This window comes from Eulemur rufifrons, chromosome 2 (assembly GCF_041146395.1).
Source record: "Eulemur rufifrons isolate Redbay chromosome 2, OSU_ERuf_1, whole genome shotgun sequence".
Classification (NCBI taxonomy): domain Eukaryota; kingdom Metazoa; phylum Chordata; class Mammalia; order Primates; family Lemuridae; genus Eulemur; species Eulemur rufifrons.
The window spans coordinates 81,496,661-81,512,277 of record NC_090984.1 but is presented as its reverse complement, the minus strand read 5'-3'; the positions used below and the strand labels follow the sequence as shown (position 1 = coordinate 81,512,277).

The 15,617-nt window shown below is 36.3% G+C and overlaps 1 protein-coding gene across 2 annotated transcripts in view; it reads left to right on the top strand.

The window, feature by feature from the left end:
* L2HGDH (L-2-hydroxyglutarate dehydrogenase) overlaps positions 1-7,698 on the top strand; it is a 47,236-nt gene extending 39,538 nt beyond the window's left edge. For both annotated transcript variants that reach the window (XM_069464711.1, XM_069464721.1), the window contains one exon: positions 7,145-7,698. In XM_069464711.1, coding sequence (XP_069320812.1) covers positions 7,145-7,340 — 196 coding nt within the window. In that variant the 3' untranslated portion in view covers positions 7,341-7,698. The remainder of the gene's footprint in view (positions 1-7,144) is intronic.
* Positions 7,699-15,617: the final 7,919 nt, after the last annotated feature.

Here is a 15,617-nt window from a genome sequence, read left to right as displayed (position 1 = left end):
AAGGGTAAACTTACATCTTTTTTTCTTGGAGATAAAAGATTTCCTGGACTTGATTTGTAGATTATCCTAAATACTATCCAAGCCTATCTTTTCCCTCTTTTTTAGTGTTCACCTTTTTCCATGAACAGGCCATTTGTTAGGACTAGTCAGTAGTATACTTTGAGGTACTCATCCTGCATTTACAATCCATCCTCCCATGAATCCTCAGAGCACTAAATATCTGCCTTCTCTGTAACAGCTGCTGAACTAGCCTGCTATAAAATGTCAGCAGGCTTGACTGTGTATCTGGGAAGAGAGCATTAACGTCAGCTGTCTCCCTTAGGGGAGTGTCCTGGTTTAAATCTTACTCTAATGTATCATTCTAAGACCAGCCTCTTTGAATCCTTAGAAGAACTATGAAAAGCCAGCTAATGCTTTTACTGTTATCTCCTTCACCCCTCTATTCACCTTCCGAAATGAAAGGGATAAAAATATCTAGACATTATTTCCTTTCTTATAAAGGCTTTTATGTTTTCAGTGGTCTACTTTAACAGACTTGTGAGGTTGTATATCTGAAAATAGATTGGTCAAATCTGGTCTCTATTACTGCTATTAATATTCCTTGGAAGACACAGTAGGTGGGCATAGTGAATCTGTGTAGAAACAGTTGCAATGAATTCACTGCCTGTATTCCATTAGCATCCTTTCACAGAAGCCTAAGGAAAACTATTAGACAACTGGATTTCATATGGTAGAACTGGACTTCGGGCTTATGGGTATTAGTGACTACTCTCTCTGGGTATAAGGGTGTGAATTTCAGTTACCAGTTTCACTGGCATATAGCAGAAAATGGCACAGCACAGTAGGCATGTGCATTTGGGGACAAATTCAACCTAATCACAGATGATTTTCTCTTTAGAGACAGAGAACCTGAATACATTCAGCAATTCCATTTGTTCCTTCTCTTGATTCCTGTAGCTATTAAATGCAGGAAATTATCGATAACAGAAAGGAAGATGCAGAAGATATGTTTGATACCATTTATATAAGTTTAAAAATAGCCATAATAATACCAAATATTGTTTATGGATTGTACATCTAATGTGAAAATGAAAACAAGCATGGGAGTGATAAACACCTAATTCAGGAGAGTGGTTACCTCTGAGGAGGGAAGGGAACAGGATCCCGAGAGTTCCACAGGGGCTTCCATCTTATGGGGTAATGCTTTATTTCTTAAGCTGGTTGGTAAGAAAATGAGTAGTCAGTATGTTATTCTCTATAATTTATTATATGCCTGAAATATTAATATTCAGTAATAATAAAATCAATAGACTTTTCCACAGCTTGAAGCCCAAGTCCTGTCTTATCTCATTTGCCTTGCAACCAGTGTATTAAAACCGTATTATCAGTATTGCAGCAGAAACATATCAAGCAGTTCTAGATAGTAAAAGATAATTGAAGCAATCCTTTCAGTGGGGTGTGTTGCTCAGGATGGTGTCCTTAAGTTTCATTAACCACTACAGGACATCTAGCTTGACTTCTCATAGCCTAGCCAGAGCATTTTAGGCAATAATTTGCTGGTGAACATTAGATTATAACGTAAAGTTAAAATCTATCAAATATATGCATTAGTATACAAACTTCTCACTGTTAAATGATAGTCTCTAAGGCTTTTAATTTTAACTCTATACTCCTTTAATTTATTCTGTGATTAATTTTGATGTGTTAATCTAACTGCAGTTTGTATCTGTTAGCATGTAAGGATATAAAAGAGGAAGACATGGGGGTCACAATCCTCCCTTTTCCCCACATTTCATTTTGGAAAATATCTTCTTTGGGGAATTCTAGAGTAAACTTTCGGGCAAGATGTTTTCATAACTAGTGATAACTAGGCTATGTCAATGTGAAATGCAAAGGCAAAAGCAAAACATTTGTCCAGCAAAGTTGTAATGGGTTAGGAGGATCTATATTAGAGTTTCTCAGCCTTGGTGCTATTGACATTTTGGGCCAAATAATTCTTTGTTGTGGGGGACTGTCCAGTTCATTGCAGGATGTTAAACATTATCCCTGGCCGCTACCCATTCTCCTAGTTGTGACAACCCAAAATGTCTCCAGACATTGTCAAATGTCCTCTAGGGGGCAAAATCTCTCTTGTGTGAGAACCACCATAGAGAATTTGGTAACTCTCACACTACAAAATACTAAGAGTCTGGAGAAATACAGTAAACATCCTTGAAATACATATAGCTGAGACTGCAGGAATGTAAGGTACATCTAAGGAGCAAAAAACAAAGAGCAAATTGAAAACTCATGTACTAAGAGGAGTTGGTGCTGATGCTGGCCTGGAGGTAGAGATGATCTGCTAGCAGATTTTAATAATTGAGGGGCCCAAGTTTTATTTGTAATTCATGTGTGACTCACCTACAATAAAATATGCAGACCTTAAGTGCTCAATAAATTTTGACAATTGTATAAACTCATCTCCATCACACAAAACAAGATATAGAATATTAGGGACTTGTTTTTAATTGCCACTCAAGTGCTGGAAAAGAGGCCTTGGGTCTATACAAGGTAGAAAGTTGGAACCAAGACCCCAGCATACAGCCAGGGACTCTTAAAAGGCTATACCCTCTGTGAAAAGGAAGTCTAGAAAAAAGTCCCTGTGGCACCAGAAAGTGTCAAGGAATTTTGTATGACTTGGTCTTGAGGGTGAGGAATGGGAGGAATCTTCGTAAAAATCTAGACTCTTTCACAAGTGCTTAGAGTTTGAATTTATACTACCAGTTTGGTTTAGGAACCATAAACTGAGAAATTAATTTAAAAAGTGGACCCAGACTTGTTCAAATCTTCAAACCAACTGTTTCTCTCTCTCTCTCCTCCCCTCCCCCCCACTCCCACCTCACCCCTTTCCTTTTCCTCCTTTTCTTACTTTAAATAAATTCTAATAGAGACAGAGTGAAAATCAAGGCAATTTGACCATGGACTGAATATTGTTGATACTAAGTAATAGTTAGTTTACTGTTATTATTTAAGAATCCTTTTAAAATAAATAGACACTGAAGTGAAATGGTATGCCATCTGGAGTCTGCTGTAAAATAATCCAGTGGGGCACAGTGGTGCATGCCTGTAGTCCCAGCTACTTCAGAGGCTGAGGTGGGAAGATCATTTGAGCCCAGGAGTTCGAGTCCAGCCTTGGCAACATAGTGAGACTCTCTTAAAAAATAAAAAAAATAAAATAATCTAATGGAGAGAGGTGGATGTTGGGTGGGGATATATAGATGAAGTAAGATTGGCTGTGTATGGATAGTTGTTGAAACTGGGTAATGTGTACATGGGAGTTCACTGTACTGTTCTTTTTACTTTTATACATGTTTAAAATTTTCCATTAAGCAAGTAAATGAAAGCACTCTCAGGGTGGTAATAGAAGCAAATATAAAACCTCTGTGGAGGGACACACCCTCAACCCAGCCCCTCCCATAGGATATAATTGCAAGCAGAAATAAACAAATCCTCAATTGTGGTGGATGATTTTAAGATATGTCTGTCAATAAAAGATGGATTAACCAGATAAAATGTTAGAAGATTTGAACAACACAATTAAAACACTGTAGATCAAATCCCTCCAACCCTATTACAGAATACTGGTATTATTTAAGCCCTCACATAATATTTACAAAAGCTCAAATTATCCTAAACTCTAAACCAGGTTCTCAATAAAATTCAAAAATTGGCTGTAGCAAAACCATATTCTCTTTTCATAATCCAGTTAAGTTGAAAATTAGTAACAAAAATATCCCTCTCTTGGGAGAGGGATACTGTTGTGTATCCATAATAAAAAAAATTTAAGAAGAATACCCCTTTTTGGTGTTTGGAAATTAAGTTGGAATTATTCACTTTCTCCATACCACCACTTCCAATTTAAATGTGCTCATGTGGACTTGTATATTTAGATTAGCAGTAGAGTTTTATAAATACTAGATTGTCCTATTTGGGACTGGCCAAAGATCTTAGTTGTGACTTTTCATAGCTGTTTCCCTAGCCCATGGTATAACGGCTGCCATATGACAATAATGCAATACAGGACTTCTCCGATATGCATCAATGTAATTAGTTACACATTCACCTGTTGTTTCTGCACATACATAAGCATCTAGGATGTAAATTCCCATTAAATTTAGCTACAAATGTAACAAAATATATGGCTACAGATCTCTATATATTATACTAAATTAAATGTAGCTGAATTTGCAGATATTAATTTGCTGAGTCAGTTATTATTTCCGTTGTTAAAATAGAATTAAAAGTTAAAAGATGGCCAGGCGCGGTGGCTCATGCCTGTAATCCTAGCACTCTGGGAGGCCGAGGCGGGCGGATCATTTGAGCTCGGGAGTTCGAGACCAGCCTGAGCAAGAGCAAGACCCCATCTCTACTAAAAAATTAGAAAGAAATTATATGGACAACTAAAAATATATATAGAAAAAATTAGCCGGGCATGGTGGTGAATGCCTGTAGTCCCAGCTACTCGGGAGGCTGAGACAGGAGGATCGCTTGAGCCCAGGAGTTTGAGGTTGCTGTGAGCTAAGCTGATGCCATGGCACTCTAGCCTGGGCAACAGAGTGAGACTCTGTCTCAAAAAACAAAAGTTAAAAGAATTAGAAGTTAGCCAGGTGTGATGGCAGGCACCTACAGTCCCAGCTCCTCAGGAGGATGAGGTGGGAGATCACTTAAGCTAAAGAGTCCAAGGCCAGCCTGGGTAACAGAGTGAGACCCTGTCTATTAAAAAAAAAGTTTAGAAGTTAAAAAATTTAAAAGTAAAAGCTAAAAGTTTCTAGCCTTACTGAATATGTACTGAGTTGAAGACACAAATCTAGACATGGGGGTGAAGTAGTAGTGTCGATACTGTCTTTGCCCTGAAGACAATTAATGGTTTGTCTTACCTGAGATTTCAATTTTTTTTTTTTTCCCCTTTTTAAGAGATGGAGTCTTGCTCAGTCATCCAGGCTGGAGTACAGTGGCATGCTCATAGCTCCCTATAACTTTAAACTCCTGGGCTCAAGGGATCCTCCTGCGGCAGCCTCCCGAGTAGCTGGGACTACAGGCATGCATGAGATTTCAAATGAGAATTCTTACCTTGAGCTGTTCTGAGGGGAAAACCTATATCTAGTCCTGAGAAGAAAAACCCTGAAGTTCCCTTAAGTAGTGAAAAGGAAATATGAAAAATTTGGTAATTTAAACATTTTATGTTACTAACCACTTTGCTTTAAACTAAAGTGAGATCCTAAGAAAAACATTTTATGAGTATTTTTTAGTTTGGATTATAGGGTTTTGAACACTTGGACAAAAGTTTAGGGGGCATTGAGAACATAATTTGTGTTTGTAAGAGAAATAAGTGTAGCTGACACCATGGCACTCTAGCCCGGGCAACAGAGTAAGACTCTGTCTCAAAAAAAAAAAAAAAGGAAATAAGTGTAGACATTTTTAACTATGGTTAATCAGTATTAATTTCTGTATGCTTAGAAGGAGCCAGGGGAATGTGCTGACAGAACCTCAGTACAGTGGTAAGTTTTACATTGAACACTCAACATCAGTGGCTGGTCATGCCACTGTGTATCCCCAACATGTTGGTTTTCTGCCAGATACAAAGAGAGGGACAGGAAAGCTCAAACATGGAGACACTCTTAATAGCAACGTCAGCATTTTCTAACAAAAGAGGGGAGAAATGTTGCTTTGATGAGTTGAGATAAGCTATAAATAAAGAATGCACAAAATAGACCACACACTGGCTGATAAACTGATATATCCTTACCCTAAGAAATTTTAGACTTCAGTCCCCTTTGTTCTGTCTTTTTGTATTCTAAGTGATATATCTGATTCTTATTTGGAAATTCTTACAGCTCAAAAATCTCCTGTACAGATTCCCTGAAGGATTCTATAGGGAAGATTACTAACCTTTATCATACTGCCTTTCACACTTGTTTTTATAATTCTTATTTACCTCTCTATAAATGAATAATATGGCTATATGATTCTTCAGGCAAGTTACTTAATCTCTTTCTCTTTTCTTTTTTTTTTTTTTTTTTTTTTTTTTTTTGCTGTTAAATATTAACTGCATCAGCCTCCTAGAGTTGTCCTGAGGATTAAGTGAGATAATTCTTAACACAGAGTAAGCACTTGGTAAATAAGAGCTGTTATTATTATTTTCTCTCTTTAGCCAGGCTAAGGTCTTAGAGGGCAGTACCCTTATATTGTTCTTTGTATCTTCTGCAAGTACTTATATCTGAGTTGTCCCAGAATCAATAAAAATGTTTAATATTGTTGCCTGATTTCTTGAATCTTGGTGGTATATATAAGATAGACTTTTTTACTCTAGGCTTCCTTGAACAGTTTCAAAGAGATGTTTTGGATTCCAAAAGCATTTGATTCAACTTTCATCTGTAAATTTTAACTATTAAAAAAAAAAAACCCAGAAATCTAATATGTGAACTCAAATGTTCTAAAATAGAACTTTAAATAATGAAGGTTTATTATAGTAACATGCTGCAAAATTTATCATTTTTATACTTTTCCTATCATCTCTCTTTAATTAGTTGAAGGTGATCCTGATATTGAAGGGTACACTATTTAAAAATAAAAGCAAACTACAAAACAAGAGCTTGTTACCACTTGCAAATATTTTTCTCCATAGATTTTAATAGTGTATGATCAAAGCAAAATATAAAAATAAATATAGGACTGCAACTGAAATGTATAACCCCTGCCTTCGTTGTTTTGTATTAATCAGAAGAGACTTCTGTTGTCATTGATTGATTTTTATAATAAATTCATTCTATTAATACAAATTTTAAAAAGTGCATCTGTTCTAATTAAGTGTGGATTTATTTACTTTTGGAAAGAACAGACTTTTATAAATAACTTATGTATTTGTGTATTTATTTGATAAGCATTTGTTATAGTGTTATATAATAAGCATTATGTTCTAGGCTAATGATACAGGTTTGACAGGCTGCAGTTGAAAGTCTGGCTAAACACAAACCTATTGTGTTTCCACATACTTGTACATTTAGAAGAATAAAGACTTCCTTGCTTTAAGAATACTTTGAAAACCACTGACTTGTAAAGTGTCCTATGTCTTTGGGTCAGTTGACTTTCACTCTTGCTTTTGCAGAGGTCCAGCAGGAGTAAGAGCCCAAGCTCTGGACAGAGATGGAAATCTGGTAGAAGATTTTGTATTTGATGGAGGAGTTGGGCATATCGGAAATCGCATTCTTCATGTGAGAAATGCACCTTCCCCTGCTGCCACTTCTTCCATTGCAATTTCTGAAATGATTGTGGATGAAGTACAACAAAGATTTGAATTGTAAATAATGAAAGGAGCTAGGTATGCATTGTAATCTCCACGTCAGCAACAAGAATGTACTAATTGTGTTCTTTACTTTTAAGAAAATAGTTTTTAAAAAATCTCATTTTTAGGTCAAAGATAATCACTGAATTGTTAAAATGATATAACATAGAGGTAATAATTTTTAAAAAATTAAAGTTCATACTCTTTTTTGTGTGTGTGTGAATAAAGAGGCAAGATACAGTTGTATCTGTCCTGACTCCCTCACTTTAATGACCTGTCCGTACCAACCATGATCTAGAGAACATTTGACTTTTTTAGAATTTGGGGAAAGATGGCATAAAATATTGGTTATTCCCTTAAATCAGGTTTTGGCTTTATAAAATCTAAACTTTTTGTCTCTCCTAGACAAGAAAATGTAGTATAAGTTTTGTTCTTTTAATTTTGAAGATTCATAGAAAAGCTCACGTTATTTAGAGCAACAATATTTGTATTTGGAAATTAAAAATTCTTGATTTCAAGAAAACACATGAAATTTCACATTTTTAAGTAGTTTGAGTAAGATTCTATCTTAGCTATAACATTTGTAAGAAATAACTTTGTAAAACAAACTCAAAGCCTCTATTATTCTCAGTCTCTTTATAACTGATGTGGTTTGGTGAATGACTAAATCTAGACAGCAATATACTCTAAGTTGTTGCCTACTCGTTAGTCTTCGGTAGTTGAGAAACTAAAAGAACTTAGAACTGATAGGTTTTTATGAGAGCAGTTTTAGAATCCTGATATGGCTATATAGAAGTCTGTAATTTTAAAAAGTTATTTATCTGTTGTATCTCCATTCTGTAGTCACACTAAGATTCTCAAAATGTTGGCTAAGATCACTAATGATTCATACCTACTTGGTTTTTCAGGGTTCCTGTAAGTTTTTATATGGACATTTCTCCATTTTTGGTAAATATCTAACTTTGAGGCATTCACTTTTATAAACCGCGAAAGTGCCTTACATTTATGTGTAGTTCATAAAAATTTTAAGTTGGTTCCCAGTGCCATACTGTATACTGTATACATGTGTGTGATATCTGTTGAATTGATTCGTATAATTTAGAAAGTTGGAAAATAGAAATGTGAATGAAATTGTGGTGACCGGACTGGGGAGCTTTGGTTACAGAACCACATTTAGATGAGGCATTTTCACCTTTCAGTATTCATCATCTACTCTTCATTTTTTCTTTCCTATTCTCTCTCCAAAGCTGTGTGATGAGTGATCACACAAAGATGTGGGATTTTCTTGATGGGAAAAATTTTGTTTTCTTCCTTTTCCTTTCGCTTCAAGTGTTGGTGATTACATTGATTGAGCTACCTCATCCATTAATTTGAAGGTCTACATATCATCAGCTCATGTCCAAGAAGTACACATCCTAGGTAAATAGAGTAGGCAGTTATTTAACACTTGGGATGACTGCATTGAAAGGATTCAGAAATCATTCACAGAGGCCGGGCGTGGTGGCTCACGCCTGTAATCCTAGCACTCTGGGAGGCCGAGGTGGGCGGATCGTTTGAGCTCAGGAGTTCGAGACCAGCCTGAGCAAGAGCGAGACCCCATCTCTACTAAAAATAGAAAGACATTATATGGACAGCTAAAAAATATATATAGAAAAAATTAGCCGGGCATGGTGGTGCATGCCTGTAGTCCCAGCTACTCGGGAGGCTGAGACAGGAGGATCGCTTGAGCTCAGGAGTTTGAGGTTGCTGTGAGCTAAGCTGACGCCACGGCACTCACTCTAGCCTGGGCAACAGAGTGAGACTCTGTCTCAAAAAAAAAAAAAAAAAAAAAAAAAAAAAAAAAAAAGAAATCATTCACAGAAGAAACAAGCCTAATGGTTTTTCATAATAGCTGATTCCTGGAAGAAATGCAACACACAGGATATTTTTCTGTTCCATTACAAGACTACTAAGAGATGGAAAGTTTTATAATTCTTTATTTCATCAACAGTAAGATTACATACATACTAGGCTGTGAAAAACTGAAATTTCAAAAATGACTGTCCTAACTGAAGCAATCTTCATTCCTTGAAAGTCTGTGCTATACCCCCCAAAAATACAAGTGAAAAATTTGTTGAAAGTATTCTGAATATGTAGGTTGTAAAACATTTTATATTTATTTCCATAGGATTTTATTGTTTAATACTGATATAATATTTAAAGGCTTTGTGTATTTTTGAGAGAAGAAAATGTATATTAATATTAAAATATTTTAATGAGCTTTGATGTTGTGGAGAACATATTTTTTAGTTCTGTAACAACTTTTACTCAAATAAATTTTCTGTGTGTAAAACATAAACTGTTTTCTTTAGATCACAGCCAATCTTTAAAAAATCAGAACATTTCTGTATCTGTGCATAAATAACAATGAGGTAGAGTAGTTTATATTTTAAGTAAAAAGTGGAGCATTTACATTTTGGGTGTTTCATCACTTAACACTTTTATCCACCCATACATACATATATCAAAGTCCTTCCCTTGATCCTCTCAGAGTTTGCACTGTTTGGGGAGTTGCCTTTACTGTTGGCAGAGTTCCATTTCCCTTGAGGCCATTTGGAAATCTGCCTACTAGCCTGTGGAATAACTTTAACTCTTAGAACTTTCTTCAAAGGATGGTGGTGAGAGTGGTGAATACTGCCAGGCCCTGGCATATGGGAGTTTGTTGGGCCTGCTTTTGGAGGCTGTCCAACCCTGATGGCTGTGCCTGTGAGCTATCCCTGTGAACATGGGAGACATGGTGCCTATATTGCTTAAGGGCTGACTCTGTCTTCCAGGGCCCTTGATCTGTGTCTAGACTTCTTGGTCCATGTTTCCTCATCTTTCTGAGCATACACTATTTATTATCTAAAGATCTTGTAAACATTTTGAGGAGCAATTGTGAAGTCACTCACTAAGTTTTTCTAATACACATAGGGAGTTTTTGAAATTCTTCATCAGTATTTAAGGTGGAAGGGTGGGTGCAAGGACAGGGTGAGGTGGGTGGAGAGCAAAAGATGCTTAGAGATGTTTTCAAATAGTTTATACCCATTAAAGAGTTTAAGAATGAAAATAAAACCTTGAAGCCCTGAAAGGAAGAACAATGTTGACACCAACCAACCATACTTTTCTGGCCTCAAATCCTAGATATGATTGTGTTCTTTTCGTTAAGTGCTATTATTTTCTGCTAAGGAAAGGGTTTCACATCAGAGTTACCTTATTTCTTTTGTTCTTTGGATAAAATGAGGAATTTTACCTTTTAGATGTCGCAAGAGAGGTGTGTGATGGTATTCCTTGGATTGCCCAGGGAGCCCAACTTTTAATTTAGGGAAAGACCTGAGGGACAGTGTTAACAGAGGGACTTCTCTCACTAGAGAACCTTGACTTTCAGCTAAGTTCTGCTTAAAACTGTATTTTAAGAATAAACTCTTTTAACTTTGTTGTTCTGAAAGAGTGAGGAGTAGAATGAAAGGGCTACAGTAGTGGTGGTTTCTTTTATGCCTTTCAGATTTAATTTACTTAAATTTGTCCACTGGGAATATAAGAGGTATCCTATAGGGATATCAGTTTATCAACTAGGGCAGTTTTTGGATATCTGAGTAGGATTGGGGCAGGCTTCCCAAACCACACTGGCCACATATCAATTGCTTTTTCCCAGGATGCCTAGATCTTTAACCTTTGATTGCTTTTTTCTTAGATTCTTGATCAATCATTCCAGCTGGGACATGTACAAAGTTCTGATTGCGTGGATTCTTCTGAACATTCAGAACCAAGCATGTTGATTATAGGCCAAAAGGAAAAGGTTGTCCAACTTTGTGCTTTGGAATTGGGGGATATAAAGATGCTTTTTGCTTTTACTTTGTTAAAATTTTGTGGTTGGTAGTGAATTTTTTTTTTTTTTTTTTTTTTTTTTTTGGTAGGCACAAGTTCTCACTATGTTGCCCAGGCTGATCTTGAATTCCTGGTCTCCAGTGATCCTCCCACCTTGACCTCCCAAAGTGCTGAGATTATAGGAGTGAACTCCCACTCCTATAATGAATTTTTACATTACAGTACTTTTAATGAATTTTTTAATGTACTTTTATTTTTTTTAGTCAGAGTCTTGCTCTGTGGCCACGGGTAGAGTACAGTGGAATCATTGTAGCTCACTGCAACTTCCTGGGCTCAAGTGATCCTCCTGCGTCAGCTTCCTGAGTAGCTGGGACTACAGGCACATGCCATGACACCCAGCTAATTTTTCTATTTTCAGTAGAGACGGGGTCTCACTCTTGCTCAGCCTGGTCTTGAACTCCTGAGCTCAAGCAATCTACCTGCCTCGGCTTCCCAGAATGCTAGAATTACAGGTGTGAGCCACTGCGCTCAGCCTGAACACAATTTTAGTTTGGATTTCTCTCCAAAATTATTTGGTAAGTTTTCTGAAGTTAAAGAAAGAAAAAGCCTAGTATTTAATGTTATTTTAGAAAGGTTGACATGATTTAAGGATTTCAAGGTTCTACTAGCATTTCCAATTGAGAGGATAGTACTTTCCTATAGAAAGAGCATACAGTGATGACATTTATTCTAAGAATGGATATGCTAGGTGAGAACCACAGGGTTGAAGGGAATCTGGAAAGTCATTCCAGGCTATTTAAATAGCTTCCAGGAGTAGCAACAGGAGTTTTTAAGAGGATCACATCAATGGATCACACCAAAGGATCACACTATTTTTTCCTAAGTAGAAAGTAAATGTGAATTTCATCAACAAATTAAAGTTTGATTATCAGTGAATATAGTATTGTAATCATAAAAACATTTTGTTGTGGTTTAGTGATATAAACTAGCATATGCCACATTTCCTACTCCTGAGGGAGGAGGTATAGTATTTTGGGTTCAGTTGCAGAGAATAGAATCCCTTCTAGCTAGTTAAAAAAGAACAAATTTATCCTAAAGCATACAAAATCGTTGGAAGGCTGATGTAGTAGCTTCTAGGTTGAGCTTTCAGGAACAAGTTCCAAAGCCACACCACAGAACCAAGCCACCAAGAGAGCAGTTTCAAAACAACTATTCCACAAACAGGGAACTGCCACACAGTGAGTCTAGCAATTGCTGCTGTTGCAGAAAACTAATGACTGAATGATGCTTGCCAGCAGAAATATCAGAATTGCAGCTTCTAACTCACTTCTACCTTCTAGATTTCAATCCTATGCATCTGATAGGCCCAACCTAAATCATATTCAGAACCCTGGTTGCAAGGGAATCTAGGAAATACGGCTTTTAGCTTTCCAATCTCTGGGTTAGTAGGAGGGTAGAATATATGTTGCCGGCTATATACTATATCCATCACACCTAGTAATTAGGCACAGATAGTAAACACCTTAGGCAAATTACTATAATTGTTAACGCTTTGGGGCAAACGGGTCAGTTTCTGTCTTATTTCTTTTCTCCTTACCAAGTTCCCTATTCTGTGATCAGGATCAATACACACAGATGATTGCCGACAAACACACCCCTGGCTGGGAGTTGTTCTGAACAGATTATGAATACATTCATTGTTGACAGATCAACTTTGTAACTGTCAGAACATGGAAGGATTTTATTGCTATCCCATAAATAACAAGAACTTGAATGATGCCTTTTCCTTTCACCTTTATTATAAGAGTTGGTGTCTGGAATAACTACTTCCTCACAAAAAATGATTTTCCATTGAGTAGTGGTGGCAGTATCTGGATGACCTCAGTGTCATTGTCATACCCCAGAGCACCAGGAAATATTATGTTTGCTCAATAGCAAATTTTATGTAGCATATAAACACACAGCGCTGCTTTTTTTTTTTTTTTTTTGTGGGGGCACAATAAATCAATCTTTTGGAATTTCATACAAAATTATAGTTTCTCTTGGGATGACATTTTTGGTATGCTGTCTCTTGCAGAGGGTTGGGCTTCTGGTCATGAGCCACCCATAAAAGGATGTCTGTTTGAGTGCCTGCTCCAACTTCTTTCAAGCAGGTGGACTGTAAGAGGACCAGAGCTAGCTGTGGCATTGCTTTGGTTTGCTACTGATTGGCAGCACTTGTAGCTTTAAATAAATTGAGGAAGTATGAGAGAGTAAAGGGGAGAAATGTTGAGTAAGTCCTTCTTCAAAATGTTTTTCCGTGGGAGAATATTAGTGGTAAAATTTTAACTGCCTTTTAAAACTTAAAATGTGCTTGGGTTATTAAAATTATCTCCCAAAAGCCTTTCTAAATTCAAAAGCAACAAGCAAAATTACTATCAAATTATTATGATAATTAGCATGTTAATTTCAGTTCAAGTTTATGATTGAGCTTTTTGTTATATATACATAGGCCCTCTTTATAGTATCAGCGTGTTTAACATTTTCATTTTTTAACATTTGAAGCAAATGTTTATAATCAGGCTGGAAATTTTTCCTTTAAAAAAATATCTTTTAGGCTTATGCCTGTAATCCTAGCACTTTGGGAGGCCGAGATGGGAGGATCATTGGAGGCCAGGAGTTAAAGACCAGCCTGGGCAATATAGCAAGACCCCATCTCTACAAAAAATAAAATGAGCCAGGTATGGTGGTATGCACCTGTAGTCCTAGCTACTGGGGAGGCTGAGCCAGGAGGATCCCTTCAGCCCAGGAGTTTGAGGTTGCAGTGAGCTATGATTGTGCCACTGCACCACTCTAGCCTGGGTGACAGAGTGAGATCCTGTCTCAGAACAAACAAACAACAAACAATGGCGCCCCTTTTAATTAATTGATGTTTTTAATAAGTATCATATTCATATGACTGAAAATTCAAAAGTCACAGAAAGGTACATGGTGAAAAATCTCCCTCTCTTGCCCAGCTACCTAGTTTTTGATCTTTGTGGCAACAGAAATCTCTGTAGCCTTGCAGAGAAATTGTATTTATTTAATAAAATACTTATGTAATAAAATACTATATACTTATATAATAAAATATTGCCTTTTTTATATGCAAGCGGTACCACACTCTACACACTATATTATATATCCTGCTCTTTTCAATTTGCATTATATATTAGAGGACATTCAGAAAGGCCTGGTTATTCTTAAATAACTTTATAGGTTCCACTGTATAGATTTACTACTTTTTATTGAACCAGTCCCCAATTCCAACTGATGATTATTTAAATTGTTTACTTCTAGAGGGTTTTTTGTTTTGTTTTTGCTGTAACAAACAACACTGCAAAGAATAACCTTGTCTCTAAGTAATTCTACATATGAGCAAGTATACCTACAGGAAATATTCCTAGAATTTTCTAGGTCAAAGGGTACGTACCTTTGAAACTGGTATAGATATCATCTAGTTGCCCTTGACAAAAGTTGAAACAATTTATACTCCCATCAATAAGAAATTAGAATGCCTGTTTCCTCATATCTTCACCATCATAGTGTGTAATCAAACTTTTTGGTCTATGCTATTAATATTTTAATAGGTGAAAAGTGATAGTATAACTTAAATTTACATTTTAAAAAGTGAGTGAAGTGAGCATCTTCAATATATTTAAGAGACATTTATATTTTTTTCTGTGAACTCCCTTTTCATATTCTTTATCCTTTTTTTTCTTTTTTAGTTTCAGTCTTATTTATTTGTAGGAGCTTTTCTATATATTAGGAAAAGTAACTTCAAAAATGAGTTGCAGATATATTTTTCAGTTTGTCATTTGCCTTTAGGCTTATCTAGAGGTGATTTTTTTGCCATACATTTTTAAAAATCAAATTTATCAATCTTCTAGATTTTGTATAACAGTGAATAAAGATCTTTTGCACTCTGAGGTTATAAACAAATTATTTTCTCATTTTATTTTTTACATTTAAATCTTTGACATATCTGGAGTTTATCCGAGTGTAGAGTGCAGGATATGGATCCAACATTTTTTTCTAGATGGCCCATTTGTCTGGTTGGGAAACTTTTGACTGCTGTCATTCTTGGATTATTTTCCACATGCACGTGGATCAAATTTCTGTTTGCCTAGCCCAGAGATCACAACTCAGATGCCTGTAGAGACTAGGCAGGTTACATAAAAGGGTGAAGAGTGCCAGGTGGAGAGTATAGCCAACTGGAAATGGGACAGCATACTTTTCTAAACAGGGCAGCCACTACCCAGCGTCTGCTGATTATTCCCTTGCGCGAATGCAGTAGGGCCCAGAGTTGCCAGATCTTTGTCAAGTGAAGCTGGAAATACAGATTTTTATATGAAACCTCTTGATTTTAAAATGTTAACAATTTAAAAAATTTAAATACAGCCTTAGCTAAACAAAATGTGTCGTCAGGCCA